The following is a 22,269-nucleotide window of genomic DNA, read 5'->3' on the forward strand; positions in this document are numbered from 1 at the left end:
GTTAACACCTATAAGTTAACATGATGATGTTTACGATGGTGACGACAAGAATAAAACAAAACAAAACAAAAACAAAAACATACAAGACAAGACAATATAGAGTAGCATAGTGAGTAATAACAATAATAATAGTTATATTCATAACTATAACAATAATAATGATAGTTAAACAAACAAACGAGAAGAAAAAAGAAAGAAAAAAGGAAACGAGAGAATTAAAGGATGAAACATGAACACTACGGTCAAAGTTAATATCTTTCTTTCTTTCTTTTTATTTATTCCAACCAAGGCAATTTCACAATTTGACAATATCATCACAACATTTCTTCCATTGGTTGGAAGGGAGCAGGGAGAAGATACATCTTATTATCAGCTAATAGAGATTAAAAAAAAAAAATCTTTGCACTAAGCTAAGATAATAAGAATTTAATAATAAAATGTGTAGTTTCTTTTAAACGTGACAACATGAGAATCTCACTGTTTTCTGTCTGATGTTTTCTTCATTTTTCTCTTAATTGCTTCATTATATCAATGATATTGTATTTTCTTAAGCATCTTGTAACCCTGGTTTTGAAAGGTGCTATAGAAATAAAGTTTATTATTATTATTATTATATATAAAGGTTATTTAAAGCAGAAGTAAGTGGTCCGGTCGTTTTCGCTAATGCTGCGTTCCAGGCAGGCTTTTGAAATCGTAAATTACAGCTTCAAGTCACAACTTACGACTTTGTAGCGTTCCAGGCAACCCACTCGTGTTTTTCCGACCTGTTTTACCGGTGAAAGTCACTATAACGGCCACTCGTAACTTCTGACCCGTGAACTCGTACCAGATCAAACTGGTACCACTTCACGGTCGGAAAAATGCGAGTTTCCTTGAACGCACCATAACAGTCCTCGTCCCTACGTCGCCACATTCACGGCGTTCCTTGGCTGCACACACAGCCCTGCATGCCGTTCTCTCTCCTCATTGGATAAAACTTGTAGGATACAAGGAAAGTTTTCTCCTGGGCTCAGAGCAGAGCAGAGTGACTGACAGACCCGTGTTTCAGACCAAACACTCTATAGAAGTGATTGCTGTCGGAAGATACAACTATTTAAGACTTATATTAACACAAATATATCACTTACTTCTGCTTTAATCAGGTCTCTGGTGTAAAAACCAGATAATTAAAGCAGCAGTTCATAAAGAACCAGTGGAAACAAAGACGTGTGTGGTGTTTGACCCAGAACCTGAAGCTGGTTCTGCTCAGTGAAGCTCTGAGGCTTTTACTGGTTTAACTGGGTGAAACAGAGTGAGTCATTAATATTCCAGCAGCATCGCCTACGTCCATCCTCCCTCTCTCCCTCTTTCTCTCTCTCTTGGCTTGAGAAACCAGCAGCCACCAGAAACTGGGTCAGGACCGTCTGGTCTGGTCTGGTCCGGTCTGGTCTGGTCTCGTGTGCTGGTTGTAGAGTGGGAGCAGATGGTCTAGGTCAGGGGTGTCAAACATGTGGCCCGTGGGCCAGAACCGGCCCTGCAGAGGGTCCAATCTGGCCCTCAGGATGAATTTGTCAAGTGGGAAAATTTGAAATTGCACATATTTTTATCAATAAATTTCAGGTGGTTCATAATATGTTTTGTAAAAGGATAGTTCAGTAACTGTAAACATCTTATTAATGTACTAAAACAGAGGGAAATCTCAATTTTTAAAATATATTTAAAGGTTATTATGCTATTATTTTACTGGTCCGGCCCACTTGAGATTAAATTGTGCTGTTTGTGGCCCCTGAACTAAATTGAGTTTGACATCCCTGGTCTAGGTCTAGTGAGACCGGTGAGGAGCTGAAGGTGGAATCAGACAGAATAAGGCGTCGCTGCTGCAGGTTTGGACCCGGAGCTCAGAGCAGCCGGACCATCAGACATCACAGAACCGTTTCTAAAACATTAAAGGGATAGTTCAACATTGGCCCATTGCCATAATCCTTTATAGTCATAGCAGTAGGTTTGGTTTGTTACCTTTTAATTGTCGGTGCAAGCTAGCAACACAACGTTACCACACAGAGTTGTTTTAAAGGGAAATTCATGCGGAACTGCTGATGCGTGTTGCCTTCAGGGACAGTTTTTCATCAACAGTCTCTGTATTTCCCTCTAAAACAACTCAAGCAAGCTGTTTTTAGAATGGTGGAGCAGAGCCGTGAGCTGCTCAGAGCTAAGCTACGGAGGCTCATTATGGGATTTCTTGGTTTCCCTGCATCAAACTCATCAAATACACAATCCAACAACTCCACAACGCTCTGGTGGACAAGTTGTGAGCTGCACATTCACCACGCTATGAGATAATAACACAACGTTACCACACAGAGTTGTTTTAGAGGGAAATACATACAAAACCTCTGATGCACGTTGCCTTCAGGGACAGTTTTTCATCAACAGTCTCTGTATTTCCCTCTAAAACAACTCTGTGTGGTAACGTTGTGTTATTATCTCATAGCGTGGTGAATGTGCAGCTCACAACTTGTCCACCAGAGCGTTGTGGAGTTGTTGGATTGTGTATTTGATGAGTTTGATGCAGGGAAACCAAGAAATCCCATAATGAGCCTCCGTAGCTTAGCTCTGAGCAGCTCACGGCTCTGCTCCACCATTCTAAAAACAGCTTGCACCGACAATTAAAGGTAACGAACCTGCTGCTATGACTATAGGGATTATGGCATATGTTGAACTATTCCTTTAAATATCAGAGTTGATCGGCCCTAAAAAAAAGAAAATTCCCATCCTTCAGACTGTTCTGTGTTGAACTCATAAAGGACGAGTCCAGACGTGTCCTCGGCTCGGCTCGTCTCTAAAGCATCAGCGTCCACGTCCACTTCCTGTCTGAGGTGGAGGAGTGAGTGAAGTGAAGTGAAGTGAAGTCCTCTGGCTCCCTCTGGTGGCCGAGCTGTGAACCACAATGTGTCATGACTGAAAATACTCATGAGATAATCTATCATCTATAAAATAAGAACTTAATTAAACATAGACAAACATATTTCACAAACCTCCAGATGTGAGCAGTTAAAGGGATAGTTCACCCAAAATTCAAATTTCACTCATTATCTCCTCCCCCTCAAATCAAATCAAATCACATCAAATAGCCTTTATTGTCATTGCAACAGACAAGTGCAATGAAATTTGTGGTGCCACATCCATTCCAGGGCTAAAACAGACTAAAACAAGCTAAAAAGGACAACCTCAATGACACACATGTACACTCACACAAGAAAAAAAAAAAAAGTAAGTCATTCAGTTATTAAAAATCAGTACTATAATAAAACCTGTAGGAATAAATAGATATTGCACAATAACATTAAGAAAGTGCTGTTTGGTGCAGTGGTGCAGAGTTATTTATTTTGGCTGGTTGCTGTGGTTAATAAGTCTGATGGCCCAGGGGTAGAAGCTCATGTGGACTAAGGGCTGGGAGAAGTTTCAGAGTCCTCCGTGGCTTCTCTGAGTTACAGGGGGTCTCGGCGTAGCAGTGCATGTCCATATGACGGTTGCAAATGGATACCAACTGTCAAAATGCGAAAATGTTCTGAAAAAAATTAAATAAGTCTATATTTCAAGCATGTTTGTAGCGGAAGCTTCTCGAAGCTCCTCTTCCCGGTTCGTGAAGCTTCCGCTACAAAACAAGCTTGAAATATAGACTTATTTAATTTTTTTGGGAACAATTTCTCATGTCGGGGCTTCAATACAAGACGGACATTACATACGAGCAGCATGGAGGTATTTGGATGTTTTTTGGTTTGTCTTTTTGTTACGAAGACAGTTGGTATCCATTTGCAACCGTTATATGGACATGCACTGCTACGCCGAGACCCCCTGTAACTCAGAGAAGCCACGGAGGACTCTGAAACTTCTCCCAGCCCTTAGTCCAGGGGAGGAGATAATGAGGGAAATTTCAATTTTGGGTGAACTATCCCTTTAAATGCAGATGTTTCCCGTACAGAGCTCAGGTAAATAAAAATAAGAGGTCTAGGTTCTTGTTTTTAGTTTAATTTATTCTCATTTTAAATATTTTAAACTTTCCTTTCATTTTGTCTGAGGACTACATTACCCATGAGCCTCGGCTGAAGAATGTGTTGCTATGGTTCCTGGGTGCTGTAGTTTTTGTTTTATTTTGTTTTTTTTATCCTCCAGCTGCTTGATGATTGTCGGATGTTTTCCTGCTGAAATGCATCATGGGAGTTGTAGTTTTTAGATCATATTAACACCATGAGTCAGTTTAACGAACGTCAGACTAATTGTTTTAGTTTTAATCGTCGTCTTCAGCGGATTAAAGTCGGAGCGCTGCGTTCAACGACGACCTCCTCCAGTCCTGACTGATGCCGAGTGCTCGTTAATGAGCTCGCCGTCTTCACGCGCCCTTTGTGTTAACGAGCTGTGGGTCTTCAAGAGCGATTGACCCTAATGAGCCTCCGTCCTTAACGATCTGAGGACGTTAACGACTCCTCAGCTCCATGTCTGGAGGCGTCACCGCCAGCAGGGGGCAGTGTGGCTCTGTGGACAGGTGGAGGTGTGTGTGTGTGTGTGTGTGTGTGTGTGTTACTGCCATACATGACTAAAAACATTGATCGGTGCAGAGCAGTGAGGAAGAGGAGGAGCTGCAGAGAAAGAAGGAGAAGAGGAAGTTGGAGACTCGAATCCTAACACAATAAGAGGCCTCTGTAAATTAATATTATAATGACTCGGCACAAATTTTCATCCGCCAATAAGAACTGAGCTCAGAAAGATGTGCTGAGTCACCGTCTAGTTGATCATGTTTGCTGCGCATTCATGGAAGAAATTGAGCTTTTATTTTGCTGAAGAGGAAAAGTGTGAAGATTTTATTTTCTACAAGTGAATAGAGTTCATAGAATAAACACGTTGCCTTCAGGGACAGTTTTTCATCAACAGTCTCTGTATTTCCCTCTAAAACAACTCTGTGTGGTAACGTTGTGTTATCTCATAGCGTGGTGAATGTGCAGCTCATAACTTGTCCACCAGAGCGTTGTGGAGTTGTTGGATTGTGTATTTGATGAGTTTGATGATGAGGGAAACCAAGAAATCCCATAATGAGCCTCCGTAGCGAAGCTCTGAGCAGCTCACGGCTCTGCTCCGCCGTTCTAAAAACAGCTTGCACCGACAATTAAAGGTAACAACAAACCTACTGCTATGACTATAGGGATTATGGCAATGGGCCAATTTGTCAAAAAAAATGTTGAACTATCCCTTTAAAGAAGAGGATGAAGGGAGAGAAGAAGGAATAAAGGAGGAAGAGGGAGATAAGAGAGGAGGAGATTAGGAGGTAATGTGTTGATGTGGATGAGTGCTCCCAACCACCGGTGTGTGTGTGTGTGTGTGTGTGTGTGTGGGGGGGGGGGGGGTTCCTCTCAGGTCACTGTGTTGTGACTAAGCTCCTACTGACAGGAAACACTGTGTGTGTGTGTGTGTTCAAACTCTTCGTTTGCACAAGACAAACTCTCTTAAGCTGAAATTTGTTTTTAATTTATGAGTTTGAAAGAAACTTTAAAATCGTCCTATCCACCACTTTCCGGAGAATGCCGCTGGGTGTCGTCATGACGCTCCATTCCACCGTTACTGTGTTGTTGATAGCATAGACTGGTTGATAGACATCGGTCGTGATGACTTTATTAATAATCACGTAATTTTAATGAGAACAATACGGACGAGGTTTTAGCTATAGGCTATGTCACATTTTCACGTCACTATATCACCGTTGCGACTACTCTGATGTTTATGAAGTCTATAAAACTAATTGTTGAACAAACATTTTAGATTAGCTGGGCTAACCGTTAGCTGTTAGCCGTTAGCAGTGTCAATAAACAATAACTCAATAAACGGCCCATAAAAAAAATATTTTCTCCAGCGGATATCCTAGTTCCAACATGACTGAGCTAACTGGAGTAGTTTCATGTCGTGTCCGACAACGGGAGGGTTTTAACAGCTGACGTCCTGATGTTAGCTTTGCTGCTGCTGTTAGCTGTCAGCAGCAGCTAAGCTAACAACTACGACAACCATGACTAACTAGAAAAAGCATTTCCAAGAATGGAAATGGTGTGACTGCTGACAGCAACTGAACGCTGTTGCAGAATTAGCAAATAGTGCAAGCAGTGATCACCATACAAATGTTTGACCAAGGTCGGAATCGAACTCACATCCTCATGGTCATTAGACTTCCACTCTGCCTCTAGGCCACAGTGCACACACAGTTGCAGAGACTGTTGTCTGTTAATGATCTGCACACTGTCAACATCAAGAAAGCTTGAGAGTCAAGCTTGAATGACTTAGAATGAAAATGTCTGTGAATTTCAGGCTGAGCACTAACCATATGGCCACAGAGAACCTGAGTTACAATGAGCTTTATACTATGAGGAATCAAAGACTGTCCAATGACAGCTGAATAATTGGAATCAAAAGTCAAGCAATGAAGTGAAAAGACTGAGGCAGGAATCGAACCCATGACCATATGATCACTAAACCTTTACTCTGCCACTCGGCTACAGAGAGCACACTGCTTTCAAAACTGTTGTCATTCATTGTAATGTGATGATGTGCTGCAAACTGGTATGAGTAATCAAGGAGATAACAAACACCTGTAACCAATTGAAGGCGGGGGAGGAGAGCAGAATTCAACATAACATAACAAGAGTTCTTCCATTGGATTCGAACCAGTGACCTTAGGGTTGGCAAGCAGTTATCCTAACCCCTACACTACAGTGGAGGTGTGAAGAAGAGAGGTTGAGACTTTGATGAATGTGAGATTTTTTGTGAAAAAGTTAAATATTTTAAAAAGTATAAATAGTTAAAAAGAGAAAAGTAATGCCGATAAAGTTCAAAAAAAGCTGCACGTTTTGATATATGAATTGTTGAAATAGCACAAAGTATGAAGGACTAGAAGAAGACCGTAAAAAGGCGGAAGAAAATGGCCAAACAGAAGAACAATAGTGTGACTGCTTCAGCAGTCACACTAATTACAAAAAAAAAACATGCACACAGAAATAGTAATGTTTGTTCAATAATTCATTTTATAGACTTAACAAACATCAGATTTAGTCAAAACGGTTTTGGCAGCCCGAGCCCCCACATTTGGTACCTACACCAGTGGCTAACGCTACCAGTTAGCCGCTCGCTAGAATGCTACTAAAACCCACTTCCGTTGTGGTCTGACGCAATGGATCATGGGAAAATAAAGTGGCGGATAACAACTGACTGTTCTGATGTGAAAATCAATAAATTATATTTGAATAATTTCATTCTTATCAACAACAACAACCAACAGCGTGTCGTCTATCCGTCCCTCAGCTCCTCCCCCTCCGTCTGCGGCTCCGAGCTCATTGGTTCCTACTGAGGAAGAAGAATTGAAAGAATCGAAAGAATCGAAGAAGAAAGAAAGAACGAGAATCTTTAAACATTTAGTTTAGTTTAGTGTAGTTTAATTTATTAATACAGGACAGTGTACAATACCATTAATCAATTTTAGAATAGAGAAAAGATGGTTGTACCAGATTTAGCCACTAGGGCTAATTTCCATCTGTGAGAGGAGTCTGTCTTCAGAACGTCTGTTCAATAAAGTTTACATTTGGGAAATCAAACGAGCAGAAACACACACTACATTAGATAGCAAAAGAAAGGATGAAGAGGAATAAATAAATGTCTTGGTTCAACGATGTTTTCCTGAATATTATTTAACAACGATGATGAATGATGAACGTCTCAGTCGAACCTTCATCTTCCTCTTCATCCCTCAGACGACCGTCGACCTTCTCTCTGTGAGGAAAAATAAGACCGAGAAATAAAAAAAAACCTTCATCTGAGTTTTATTTTCATTCCTTTGTGTGAGTTTGTTGAAGGACGTTAGTTTGTACGAGGTCAAACAGTCTCATTGTGGTTCTGCTACGTTCATTATTTACTGTATCGGAGGTATTATGTGTTATACAGGATGTAACGTGGTAGAGATGCTACTAATATATATAATCTATAATCTATAATCTATATTCTGTCTCAGGACATCCTGAACAACCTGGACTGTGACCTGGAGGACGATGACCTCATGCTGGACGAGGACTTTGCAGAAGACGTGTCTCTGCACAGCGGTGCGTTCACTGTCCACGCCTCGAGTCGGTTTAAATGTTTTCAGTTTGTTTGCAATCTCTAAAAACTATCGGGCTAACTACGGAGTTCAGTTGAACATTTCTTTACGTTCAGATGGATAAAACTTTATTGTCACTGTGCAATAAGATACACAATTAAATGTACTTGTTTATTTATTGTTTTATTCAACTCCCCATTAACTGTTACTGAATTGAATTAATGAATTTATATTTATTTACGTGTGGTGCACCAGCCTATCAGGGCTTACAAGACACATTATCATCATATTTAGACACCAAACTAAATCATCAGAGCACAGACAAAACCAAACAAAAACAGAAACCACATGGAATTCACATCAATAATTCACTTTATGCCTCGATAACCATATTATAACCGTATTTATCATGGTATTACATAGTTCTTGTTCTAGGAATCATAACATGACCCCTCCCCACCTGTCTTGTTTCATGACAACCATGTGCAGCCTCTCAGAGCAACACTCACATTCACACACAGGCAGTAATATATTAAAAAACATAATTTTAGAAGCTAAAACAGTTGAGTGAATACTGATATCTTGATCTATGACGAGTTAACGGTTCGTTACGTGATGCAGCTCTGCTCTTTATGAGCCTTTTTCCTTTTCCTTTGATAAACTCCTGTTTGATGTGGACTGTGCAGATGGAGACGGGTTGTCCCACATGGCTCAGTGGAGGATGAGACAGCTCTGCTGGGGGACGCAGGACGTCCACAATGACAACGAGAGGTGAGCGAAGCGATTAACGCATGTCGTGGAGTTACACTTATTTCTTCCTGCCTCGGTAAAGAACCTTGAGCTCAAAATGATAAATGATCCCAAACCAGTTCCCAGTTCTTTGCAGCTGAAATGTGTTTAAATTCAGATGACTGCTGTTTACTTTGTGCCAGAAGGCGCCGTGGAGACGTTGCTGCCTCTCTGGCATCTTGTTAATTACAGTGTTGTAGCGCTGCCAGCAGCTGAAGAGACGGTGGCGGAGGGATAGGAAGGTCAGAGAGTCAGAGAGTCATCGTCTTCTCTCTGTCACTTTCATGAATGTTATCAACACGCGACCCGTCCCGTTCATCCACCGACGCCTCAGAGTTGACAAGATGGCAAATGTCAAGTCAATAACGGGTTCTGTTTATGAATATGTGCAGCCATGTTTGTGTCGGTTTATTATCACAAAAAAGGGGAAAGTAAATCTGCAGATTATTGTGGGACAGTCTGATTGGATCAGGAGGAGGTGATGTCATAACCTCTGCTTCTCAGAGGAGGAAGAGGAGGAAGAAGCCGTCGCTTGAGCCGAATAGTTTTAGATGAAGTCTGAATATGAGGTTTTATTAATACTTCATTTATACAGAATATTTAGTTTGTTCGTTTTTCTAATTTACCTTTTATTCGTCTCCTTTTAGTAACACACACATATGCACCAACTCGGCACAAGACACGACACAACACGACATAACATAACATAGCATAGCATAACATTAGCATAGCATAGCATAACATAGCATTAGCATAACATAACATAACATAACATAACATAACATAACATAACATAACATAGCATAACATTAGCATAGCATAGCATAACATAGCATTAGCATAACATAACATAACATAACATAACATAACATAGCATAACATTAGCATAGCATAACATAGCATTAGCATAACATAACATAACATAACATAACATAACATAACATAACATAACATAGCATAGCATAGCATAGCATAGCATTAGCATTAGCATAGCATAACATAACATAACATAACAAAACATTTTCTATTAAAGGGTTTGACCTTATCTTTGCCATCTATATAAATAACAGGTCTTACAGTCGACGCGTAGCTGAGCCATTTTGGCCAGTTTTCTTCAAAAGAAAAAAAAAAGGTATCAATCCACTCATTTATTGTTGTCTTTCTTAAAACATTAAAGCAGGGTTGCCAACTTTTGGTCCTGGGCTGGAGTGAGATTCTGTTGGCGGGGGGGGGGGTTGTCTATAATAATAATAGTTATGTTTATTGTAGTTTTTCTCTCTGTCTCTCTCTCTCTCTCACTCACACACTCACTCACACACTCACACACTCTCTCTCTCACACACACACACACACGCACACACACAAACACACACACATTATACCTGCAAACTGAGTAGGCTAGAGGTGTAATAGGTGACAAAATACGTATATCCCTCTAGGGGGGTCTGGGGGCACCCCCCCAGGAAAAAATTGTGATTTTAACATGTATTTGAAGCATTCTGGTGTACTCTGAGAAGAAAATAAAGGGAAAACACAACATTTGCTTCAGATAACAGGGAAAAAAAGCAGATCTGTGGTTCCTATCATTGGCTGGAGTGTATGAAACTGGTCTAGTGGGGAGCTGTGGCTTTTGGCCTGGACCAGCCTATTGAGCCTATTAATATATGAAAGGACAGAACAGACATGTCCTGTGATTTTCAGTCTTCTACTACAGCCTGATGATACAAGTCAGGTCCTGAAATGTGTGTTTCTCTTCTGTAATAAACATTCTACATACCCATTCGGAGTTTGCAGGTATGGCACACGTGCATGCATGCGCAGTTGCGCACACACGTACACACAGACGTACACACACACACACACCTGTTGCTGCGCTGTCTCTCTCTCCTCTGCTCTCTGGACTGAGCTGCCTGGCTGTACTTTTGTGCTACCCAGTCTGCATCTTGATTTTATAGTTTTCAGCGGACTGGCCCAACCAGCCCGACCGCAGGCGTCAGTTCGAGCCGCGTTCAGTCTGAAAACATAACTCGGTCAGGTCAGGTTGTGTCTCGGGCTTCGCTCTCTCCCTCTTTTTTTTGGCCATCGGATTCGGACCAAGTCGGGTCCAGGCTTCAGCACCGTGCCGCTGTTGGTGGAGGGGGGGGAGGGGGGTGTCGCGGATCGACAACTCCCCGTCCTACTGTGCTGTGATCACAGGCTTGAGCAACCGTCCAATCGACACGCGGATCGCGCACACCAATCAGAGAGCCTATTGATGAGTGCCAAGCTTGCTTTAATTTTTTTTTTTTTTTTTTTTTGCCAAATCGCTTGATTTTGGCGTGAGAATTGTTGGAGTGGCGTGAGAGCGTGAGACAGGACCTAAAAGCGTGTGACACACGCCAGATGCGTGAGAGTTGGCAACCCTGCATTAAAGCCTTTATAGATCCCACTAACAACACCCTAGATAGGTCTTTATCCAGCTTTGTGTAAGAGTTATGGTCAAGTCCATCTGGATCACAGAGGCACATGACTTAAAAATAAATCTTTTAAATACATTTTCCCCCTGGACACAAGAATCTCTTTCCAAAATGGAACCACAGAGGGACAACTCCAGAGTTGAGTTTTTTCCACAGGACGTTTGATTTGAATAGTTAGTCTTTTGTGCTGGAGTACGAAAGAATCGAGTCAGTTTGTTTTGCTTAAAGGAGACATATTCTGCCCCACATGGATTTCAACCTAAGGAGCCTGAAAATTACAGATTTTTTTCTGTCAATTCTCACATTTTGGGGCCAGAAGACAAAACAAACACCTAAGTTAATGTTAAAGAGCCTTCAAAAAGTGATATTTCCATAACATAATGTCCCCATTAATGCAAATACTGTAAAAACGTGTGGATGGAATGGAAACATAGTGACCACTGTGCATTTACACAGTTTTAATGATGCAGTGAAGGAGCTCGGTGCAGAGACCTCGTCTCATTTCACATCTGAAAGAAATGTCAAAAACATTTACAGTTCTGTTTTCAAAGACATTATTAGTGAGTCCCAGTCAAACAGCATTCGCATTAGCAGACGACTCCCTGCTCATTAAAGTGAGCCTTCATTTACCTGAGGGGCTTCATTAAAGCAGAGTCAGTGTGTGTGTGTGTGTGTGTGTGTGTGTGTGTGTTTGCTGCTGTTCACGCACACTCACAGGTTTACAAGAATACAGAGTAATGAAATATGAAATCCTGTCAGCTAGTGATGTCACGGTTATACATTTTCTTGGTACGATTATTGTCAGAGAAATAATCACGGTGTTACGATTATCACGATTATCACGATTATTATGCATTAATTAATTTCACAACACTATGAATGTGTAAAATCAAATATAGTCAAAATATAATTACATTACTCATTGTTTACACAAAATATTTCAAGTATCTATTAATATATGAGCAATTCTTAATCCCCAGGGGAAATGTTTGAAATATTCAGGTTATAAATTGTCATCTATACCAAATGTTTGCGTTTATTTTAATCGTTTTTTGTTTTGTTTTGCTTTTTTTTTTTATTAAAAATGACACGCTAGCATTTAAATTCCTACCAATTCAATGTTACGTTAGTTAAATGGACCAGTATCTGTGCATTTACCTTTACTTTTGCGCACAACTGCTGATAAGATTCCAACATCATCTTTTTGGGAAAGTAACGGTATTTAGGAATCTTTACGATTTAAAGGGACAACGAAACCGAAAGTAAAGAAACGCTGGTCGGCTTGACCAGCATTTCCACCACCACTAATAATAACAAAATAACCATAGAGACAAAACCATAGATTTATCTAAAATGGACCATTAACAAGTGGTAACGGAGATTCATCCACATTAATATGAGACTTTTTTATAACCAAATAGAAACTCCTCGTTGTCCCTTTAATTAAATGTTTCGTTTAATACCACGATTAATTGTGAAAACAGGTAATTGTGACATCCCTACTGTCAGCTCAGGTGTGTGTGTGTGTGTGTGTGATGTTGGACATGATGTTGACTTCTCTGTCGTCCCCTCAGCGACTTCCAGTGTTACAAGCTCACTGAGGATCCGGGGAACATGAGGACAGACACGATCAGGGACAGTGACCTGATTCTGGACCTTTGTCCTTCGAGGTGATTCAGAATTAAAACTCGGGTCACTACTACGTAGATTAGCGCTTGAAGGTTTGTTGCATGTGGCCGTCGGCTCATCTCCGCTGCTGCAGCTTCACCATCTTCTCATATTTTATCCAAATTTATTAAAAGTTTAGGCAGAGGAATGTGAGATTCATCAGCGCTGAGCCTCATTTTTATATGTTTTTTATATGACACCAGGAGACGTTCAGATGTACGGTGCTTTGTGCTGGTCCCTTAAAGGGATAGTTCTCAACATTTTGGCAAAATTAGCCCATTGCCATAATCCCTATAGTCATAGCAGTAGGTTCGTTACCTTTAATTGTCGGTGCAAGCTATTTTTAGAACGGCGGAGCAGAGCCGTGAGCTGCTCAGAGCTACGCTACGGAGGCTCATTATGGGATTTCTTGGTTTCCCCTCATCAAACTCATCAAATACACAATCCAACAACTCCACAACGCTCTGGTGGACAAGTTGTGAGCTGCACATTCACCACGCTATGAGATAATAACACAACGTTACCACACAGAGTTGTTTTAGAGGGAAATTCATGCAAAACCGCTGATGCACGTTGCCTTCAGGGACAGTTTTTTCATCAACAGTCTCTGTATTTCCCTCTAAAACAACTCTGTGTGGTAACGTTGTGTTATTATCTCATAGCGTGGTGAATGTGCAGGTCACAACTTGTCCACCAGAGCGTTGTGGAGTTGTTGGATTGTGTATTTGATGAGTTTGATGAGGGAAACCAAGAAATCCCATAATGAGCCTCCGTAGCGTAGCTCTGAGCAGCTCACGGCTCTGCTCCGCCGTTCTAAAAACAGCTTGCACCGACAATTAAAGGTAACGAACCTACTGCTATGACTATAGGGATTATAGAAATGAGCCAATTAGCCAAAATGTTGAACTATCCCTTTAAACAGCTGTCTGTCTCTCCTCCTGTCAGGTCTCCCTGTCTGTCCCCTGGTAGTCCCGGTCTGGGTCTGGATGTGGAGGAGCTGGCTGACGACTGCTCGGCCGTGCGCTCGCAGCTGGAGCACCTGCAGAGGCTGCTGCTGCAGGTGAGAGGGGGCGGAGCCACGAGGACGAGGGCGCCGCGTTTTAACGTGAAAATCCATGTTTTCTGTGTTCAATGATCATTTTTTATTTATGCATTTATGTCTATGTTTGCATTCTAAAGAAAAAAGGGAATATCCGCACACTGATTTAAGCTCCCATTTATTGGATAGCCTACTTGTGACCGATGTGGTCTTCCTCAGGCAAATGGCGTGACAAGTGGCAGGCATATACATATAGGGTCTATAGGCTGAAGGCCTGATGACACTACACCTCTGTCATTAGTTGGATAGGCTTCAGGTGAGCCAATTATAGGCCACTTAGTGTGCCCAGAGGTCAAGAAAGTACAATAAATCTTAACAAACACAATACACAATATACACAGACACACAGGTCAAGTGTTAAAAAGATGTACACAAAAACATGAGATTATAGTCAATAATCAGAAATAAAATAAATGCACAAAGTCTAAAGAACACTAATATGGAGATTTTTAGACACCAAATACCAGTTCACAAAAAGGGCCTAATGTCTAAGTCCTCATTAAGGCCATTAGATGACATGGTATTGAGGGAGTAGATCCAGTAGGTCTCCCTTTGAAGGAGTTTTCTTTCAATGTCACCACCTCTACGCTGTTTCTGGATCCTCTCTATTCTAACGCAGTGCGCTTTTTTTTTTTTATGTTAACATTCTATACATAGGTTTTTTTTATCTATCCCCATGTTATGACGTTTTTCTTGTGACTTTGAATGTTGTTTCCATTTATTACTACAGATATTCATGGGCTATCAAATAATGTGTAATGTGTGATGTTTTCATATGTAGTTATTAATTTAATTTAATAACTATTTATTAATTTAATTTAATTTAAAAAAGTATTTTTACCTGTCTTTACGCACAAGGAGACAATCTTAAGCCTAATTATGGGATTGGATCACACAGCAACACACCTGCAAGCCCATTGGTGGCTCATGTTTATATATAGATGTGTTTCCCATCGTTCTTTATAATAGCACCTGAAGAAGAAACATTGTGCATAATAATAATAATAATAATAATAATAATAATACATGTCTTTGTCCTTTTTCTCCCCAGGAGGAGGACATGGACGACGACACTCTGACCACAGACACTCTGAGTCCTGAGACCAACGACTCGTCCCACAGCTCTGACACGCAGGTACACATCCACCTTTTATGTCGTTACGGCTGAGATCGCCATAGCAACAGCAAAAACAACCTTGTTTACACCGTGTGTGTGTGTGTGTGTGTGTGTGTGTCTGTGTGCAGGTGCAGGCGCTGCTGCAGGAGGTGCAGCAGCTCAGGGAGGAGCTGAGGAGCCGAGACCGAACCATCGCACAACTCACACTGCAGCTGGTCTGTGTCTATGTCACTGTGTGTGTGTGTGTGTGTGTGTGTGTGTGTGTGTGTGTCTGTGTGCATACCTGAACATGCTAACATCACCATGGTAACGTGCAGACATGTGACAGTCGGTACCGTGACAACAACTGTAGCAACTGTTTAACAACCGTAACAATAACTGGTGATGATCTGCTGCTTCCAGGTGAAGCTGAAGGTTTTAGTGGAGAAATAACTGTGTGCCTGTGTGTGTGTGTGTGTGTGTGTGCGTGTGCAGACTGTCCCCACGGCAACCACCAGGTGTCATTGCCAGGAGACGACAGGAAGGATGGATCGACACACACAGACGAGCGTGGCAGAGAGAGAGAGTGTGGCCTCACAAACTCCCTGGAAAGAGCACACTGTGAGTAACACACACACACACACACACACACACACACACACACACACACACACAGAATTTAGACACCAGACAAACAAAATGAACTTTATTGACAGTAGAAGGAGATCAGAACCACAGTCTGTTGGTGATCAGTGTTTGGGCACGTTGCTTTAAAAAAAAAAAATCCAGCAAAAAAAGACAAAAAAATTCTGGCAAAAAAATAAGATAAAATTTCAAAAAAGATGCATCAAAAAAAAAATTCTGGCAAAAAAAAATGTCGTAAAAAAAAAAAACATCTGGCAAAAAAAAAATCCATCGTAAAAAACAAACAAAACTTTTTTGCCAGATTTTTGATTTTTGAATACTCCTTTGTAGAGGTTGGTTGGTTCCAGATAAACGGCTTTTTTCCGACCAGTTGATGGACTGAAACTAAATGTGTATTTAACGTAGCTACACTTCAACAGGTGTGTTATTGTTTAGTGACGGTGCACTGAGTGAGTTGGAGGAAGAAGAAGATGGTGAATGTTTTTGTGTCGAGACGTCAAATCAGAACGGATTAAAAAAAGAAAGAAAAAAAAACTGTGAAACTCTTTTTCTTCTGTCTCAGTTTATTTACGTCTCCTCTCTCTCTGCTGGTGAAGCTGTAGGTGTGTGTGTGTGTGTGTGTGTTTACACAAGTTTACCTCCTTGCTGTTTGAGCCTGAGCGCAAAGACTTGTGGGTAATGTAGTCCTGACGATGCAACCAGCTGCTCTGGTGTTGACGACGGGACGTGACGAGGTTTCTGACGCAATGTTTTTTTTCGTAGGATAGGTCCGGGAAAGTCCCGCCTTTCCCGACTTTCCCGCCTCTGATTGGCTAGATGGGCTCCATTTTCAACTCTGATTGGCTAGAAGGGCTCTCGCCTGATTGGTTGTTTGTTTTGGCTGTGGAACGGCTGTGAAACGCAGGCTGTCTGCAATCTAGTGTGATTAGTGCCTAGATTTACTGGACTCTCTCTACTTATCTGGCCTGTCTACACTCTACCTGCTCTTTTTACTAAACTTAACCAACTCCTTTCTTCATTGCCTAAACCCAACCAATGGCACAATTACACTTCTCACTCAAACTCAAAATGTAAACTTGGAATATAAATTTAAAAACTACATTTTTCGGTCGGAATGTGAAACCAGCGGGGATCGAACTCGGATTCACCACACTGTGACCGCAGGCGAAAACGCAAACCGCTACGTACTGTACGCCATGGCGTCAGAACACACTAAGTATTTCAGTTTGTGTATATTTTAGTTTACTGCAGCACTTTTGTGAGATGACGTTACACGGCCAAATCAAACAACCAATCGGTGGAGAGTTCATCCAGCCAATCAGAGGCGGGGAAGGCGAGACTTTCCCGAAACTATCCTACGAAAAAAAATATTGCGTTTCTGACGAGGTGTGTGTGTGTGTGTTCTGTGTCCGTCTCCCTCCATCTTTTTCTTTCACCTTCGTCTTCCTGTGTCCTCCTCTTCCTCCTCCTCCCCCCCCCCCCCTCCTCCCCCTCCCCCCCTCCTCCTTCTCTCTCTCCTCAGGCTTTCCCTCCTGTTCCTTTCCTCTCTCCACCCTGGCAGTATCAGCGCTCCCGGCCGTACAGGGGCCGGCCGCGGCCCAGCATCCCCTCCCACCTCGCTAGGAAAAGTGAGTCATGTGACCTGTGACCTCACCCCTTCCTCCCCTTCCTCCCCCCCACCCCCTTTCCCTCCATGGACCCCTACTGTAATTCCACCTTAACCCCTGCTGCCATCACCTGGAAACCCCTCTGACTCTTCTCTCTTCGTCTCACCCTCAACGTCCTCTTCATCACAGCTGAAACAAACAGAGAAAAACCAGATCATGTAGATTTTTACAGTGTAGTTAAAGGGATAGTTCAACATTTTGGCAAATTGGCCCATTTCCATAATCCCTATAGTCATAGCAGTAGGTTCGTTACCTTTAATTGTCAGTGCAAGCTGTTTTTAGAACGGCGGAGCAGAGCCGTGAGCTGCTCAGAGCTACGCTATGGAGGCTCATTATGGGATTTCTTGGTTTCCCTCATCAAACTCATCAAATACACAATCCAACAACTCCACAACGCTCTGGTGGACAAGTTGTGAGCTGCACATTCACCACGCTATGAGATAATAACACAACGTTACCACACAGAGTTGTTTTAGAGGGAAATTCATGCAAAACCGCTGATGCGTGTTGCCTTCAGGGACAGTTTTTCATCAAGCAGTCTCTGTATTTACCTCTAAAACAACTCTTCAGTCAGTATATATCTGTATAATACTAATGATAATAATAATAAAAAATAACATCAACATCAGTGTATATGATAATGATAATGATAATTAACAATTAAAACTGTGTAGTTTTTATATATTTTTTTATCATTTCTGTTTGACGACACACATCTTTTAGTTCAGTCTCAGGATTACTGTCCACGACTGAAGGAGCTCTTCAACCAATCAGAGCTCAGCTAGGTGTGACATCATCATCAACCTCCTTCCCTCCCTCCTCCTTCCTCCTCCTCTTCCTCGTCTCGTGTCTCCGTCCATCCTCTTGCTCTGACAGACGTGTTGTTTTTCTTCTCTGCTGTTTGTTGTTCTCCTGTAACGTCCTCCCTCTGTCCTCTGTCCTCTGTCCTCTCGTCTCTCGTCTCTGCCCGACCAGGAGTGGAAACACTCGTCCTGTACTTCAGTGACACCGCCTGGTACAGTAGAAACTTATTTTTCATCTTCCTCGTCCAGTTTCTGCTCTGTCTTTCATTTATCTCCTAAAAGCAGTTTTTATTTTGGCCACTAGGGGGCGAAACAGCTTCACATCCCACTGCTGTGTGTGTGTGTGTGTGTGTGTTTGTGTGTGTTGGTGTCGTGTCATTTTTCTTATAGTTTAGACCGTATCAGACAAGGCCTCTTGTTGTTGTGGTTGTTTCTTACTTTAATTTTCATTCGTACTTTGTTGTTTTTTAAGAAAACACAAGACGCTCTGTGGAAAAACTCTGGAGAGGATTTGTTTTTGTCTTCGTTGAACTCATTTCAGCCACAAGAGGCGAAAGATCAAATCCCCTAAACTCATAAATCAGCTCTAGGCAAGGCAAGGCAAGGCAATTTTATCTGTATAGCCCGTTTTTTACCACCAGTTTGTCTCAAAGGGCTTTACATCCCATCATAACAACATCCTCTGTCCTTAGACCCTCACATCCACTGAGGAAAAACTCCATAGAAAAACCCTTTTAACAGGGAAAACCAGGAGAAAGGGTGAGCAACAGAGGAGGGATCCCTCACCCGGGACGGACAGACGGGACATACAGTAGATGTTGTTACAGACAAGACTAGCGCCCCCGAGTGGCTGAGATGAGAATGACAAAAACAAAATACTCAAGTTTTCCCAGTTAACTAAACTCTTGTGCAGTCGGAACTCGGATCTTTTCAACCGGGAAAAAAAAAATCTCCCCAGACTTCACAGAGAATCAGTCGTCTGACGTCAAACAACAATATGCGGCCATGCAGAACCAACGGTAAAACATCAAGTAAAATGCATTTAACTCTTTCACTGCCAAAGACGAGTTATCTCGTCTTAGCGAATCCAAGCGTAGTCTGCCAAAGACGAGATAACTCGTCTTAGCGTTTTTTTAATGGCAACGCCATGCTGAATGTCTTGCCCTACTCCTCTGTGAAGATCAGACTTGTATCATCAAAATAAAGTGCAGAAAAACACATTTGGATTGAGAGATGTAAAAAATATAGCGTATTCCCCCCCCCCCTCACGGAGCGGAGCGGGTGTCTGACTGCAGCGGCGCCGCTCCGTGACACTCTGGCCGCCGGTGAGAGCTGAGGGGGCGGCGGCGGGGCTCATGGCGGCTCGGCAGCTCGTCGAAGCTCCGTGCAGCTCCGTGATACAAAGCACAAACGTTAGTAACAACAACCCCGTCGATCGCTCGTCGTTAGTCGTCAAGAGCGTTTGGAAAGTCGCCAGATTTTGCGAGAAATCACTCAGATAGCAGCTTGAAAACCCCGCGATCTACAGTAGTGTGGATGAGGAACGGACGGCGCCGGCGAACGTGACGAGAGGTAAACGTGGTGGGAGTGTCTGTACTCTGTTGTGAGCGCACATGTCTGTGGCTGTGAGTTCAGGGGGCGTCAGCCAGAGCTGTCGGCTGTGTGTGTGTAGATGTGTGTGAGACAGAGAGAGTGAGTGAGACCGCTGCCTGCTGACCAGAGGAAGCTGGATCTGATCTAAAGCGCCGTGTTTCGGCTACAAAAACCTGTCGAACTGATCCGCGCGCGCGCGCGCACACACACACACACACACACAGACACACACACACACACACGTATGCACACACGTATACACACGCACACGTCACGTACGCACACACACTAAAAAAAAGGAAAGAAAAAGTTGTAACTCAAAGAAAAGAAAGAAAAAAGGCTGCAGAAGTGTGTGTCAGTAGCTAAATATTTTGTCTATTGTCATCAAAAGTCATTTGTCAGTGTTGATTTAGTTGTTGTTTACAAGATAACAACTGTACAGATGTTGAGGCATCACTAAAGCAAAATATAAAGGAGCCAATTGTACTGGTTCACCTGAAAATGACAGCCGACACAAAAACCTCTTTTTCTCAAGATTTTGGTGCCAAAATGGCATTTTGGGCTAAACTAACCTATATTCAACCGTCAATTTCACAAGACTGGAACAAGATAGAAACAAACAGGTTTTTTTGCTGGAAACTAGAGACCCTCTTCTTTCCTTTGATGGGTTGAATGTGTATGTAGTAACAGTACATAATATTATGGTGGGTCTACGGAAATCAGTCAAAAAGCTGGAAAATGCCTGGCAAGCTGGAGGAAGCTGCTGTGAGAATGGCTGGCAGTCAAAGAGTTAAATGCCAAAATACATTGAAACGTTCTTTTTTAAATTGATTTTCTGTCCTTTGTGATGTTTTTATGCCTCAATGAAGCACTTTGAATCTTTTTATTTAAAAAGTATATATTTTTATTTTATCCCACATAAGACGCTCACATGACAAACTACAAAAATGGGGAAAATAAAGTAGGTAAAACAGCACACGGACAGAAAAAATAAAATAAAAATAAAAATACAACATACGAGCACTTTGAATCTTAAGTTTGCCCCGGTCCGACTTGTTTTTGTTCCAACACTTTGAAGAAAAACTTGACTCGAACGAAGCATTACATCAATGTAAACATCCTTTTCCCCCAAACACCTTGAAGGCATCTCGTCCCTGTTGGTAACTGGAGCTCACGGTGACGTCGGTTTGTTTCCAAATCTGTTTTAGATTAAATTAATTAATTAGAAATTAGATATTGAACAAACAGATCAGATCATGAGGAGCTGAAACTCTCAGACCGACGTCAATTTATAATAATAAATGATAAAATCCTGGACCAGCTGTCTGCGCCGTGTTACCCATGATTCATTGCAGGTCATCACACCTTCTTCTCCTTCACACTGAGCTGAGCCCGCTGAAGTCCAGAGGCTCGTTAGCGACGCTAAAATTAACCCTAATGGACGACTCTTTAATTTTACATTAGCTGAGGTGCTTCACTTCACTTCAGCTCAAACCGCCGGCGATGACATCACTCAGGTCGACCTTCACCCGGACCTCAACCGGCTTCAACCGGTTCATCATCATGAAGCTAAAGGCCGTTACGTTACATTCACTTTATTAGCAATTTGTGCTGAGTTCATGCGATAGAGGAATAATTGGAAAAATGAATTTCTCTGTGTGAATTCACACATTCCTTAAGTGTTTTGCCAATTTTTAATCCATAAAAAGCTTTTAACATCCGGTTGTATCTTTAAATTATTTAAAAGTCACAGACAAATATTATTTATCAGCTGCCTAGAAGCACTTGAATGCACCAAAGTCTGAAGAGTGAGACGTCAGGAAACACAAACATCCGAGCTGCACGTGAACGCAGCATCAGACTCATCAGAATCAATTAGCCGTTTTCATCATCATTGATTATATTTTTCAGTATTTAAGGACTGATAATGATAAGAACAGTTTTCACTGCGCAATGACATGACACTTGAACGCCTCTTTATCATTATTAATTGGTCTAAATGACCCCCCTCTTTTAATTATTGCATCATTTTAATAATTGAGTTAATTGATGAAGCGGTATGAGAAGATATTATTCATCTAACGAGGCTCCGGGGGCCAGCGAGGGGGGGTCAGCACTTTGTATGCCTTAACACACACACGGACACACATAGAGGCTGCAGTACCACCGTCCACCACCAGGTGTCAGTCTTCACCAGCGAATGGTGAAAGTTTCCAGATGTTTTCATGTCTCTGTTTTTCCCTTTGTCAGCAAATCAATTGATTATTATGATCAGTTTATTATTACATCACTAATAGGGCTTTCAATAAATAGAGTGGATTATTAATAATCATATTATATATATATATG

The 22,269-nt window shown here is 41.8% G+C and overlaps 1 protein-coding gene across 1 annotated transcript in view; it reads left to right on the forward strand.

The window, feature by feature from the left end:
- LOC146967113 (uncharacterized) overlaps nucleotides 1-22,269 on the forward strand; it is a 33,102-nt gene that overhangs the window by 8,088 nt on the left and 2,745 nt on the right. Inside the window, exons 8-14 of the mRNA XM_085762174.1 lie at nucleotides 8,021-8,108; nucleotides 8,791-8,875; nucleotides 12,924-13,019; nucleotides 13,963-14,077; nucleotides 15,168-15,251; nucleotides 15,362-15,448; nucleotides 15,708-15,833. Coding sequence (XP_085618300.1) covers nucleotides 8,021-8,108; nucleotides 8,791-8,875; nucleotides 12,924-13,019; nucleotides 13,963-14,077; nucleotides 15,168-15,251; nucleotides 15,362-15,448; nucleotides 15,708-15,833 — 681 coding nt within the window. The remainder of the gene's footprint in view (nucleotides 1-8,020; nucleotides 8,109-8,790; nucleotides 8,876-12,923; nucleotides 13,020-13,962; nucleotides 14,078-15,167; nucleotides 15,252-15,361; nucleotides 15,449-15,707; nucleotides 15,834-22,269) is intronic.

The sequence above is a fragment of the Trachurus japonicus genome, chromosome 19 (genome assembly GCF_045865225.1).
Source record: "Trachurus japonicus isolate A0001 chromosome 19, Traja_1.0".
In the NCBI taxonomy this organism is placed as follows: Eukaryota; Metazoa; Chordata; class Actinopteri; order Carangiformes; family Carangidae; genus Trachurus; species Trachurus japonicus.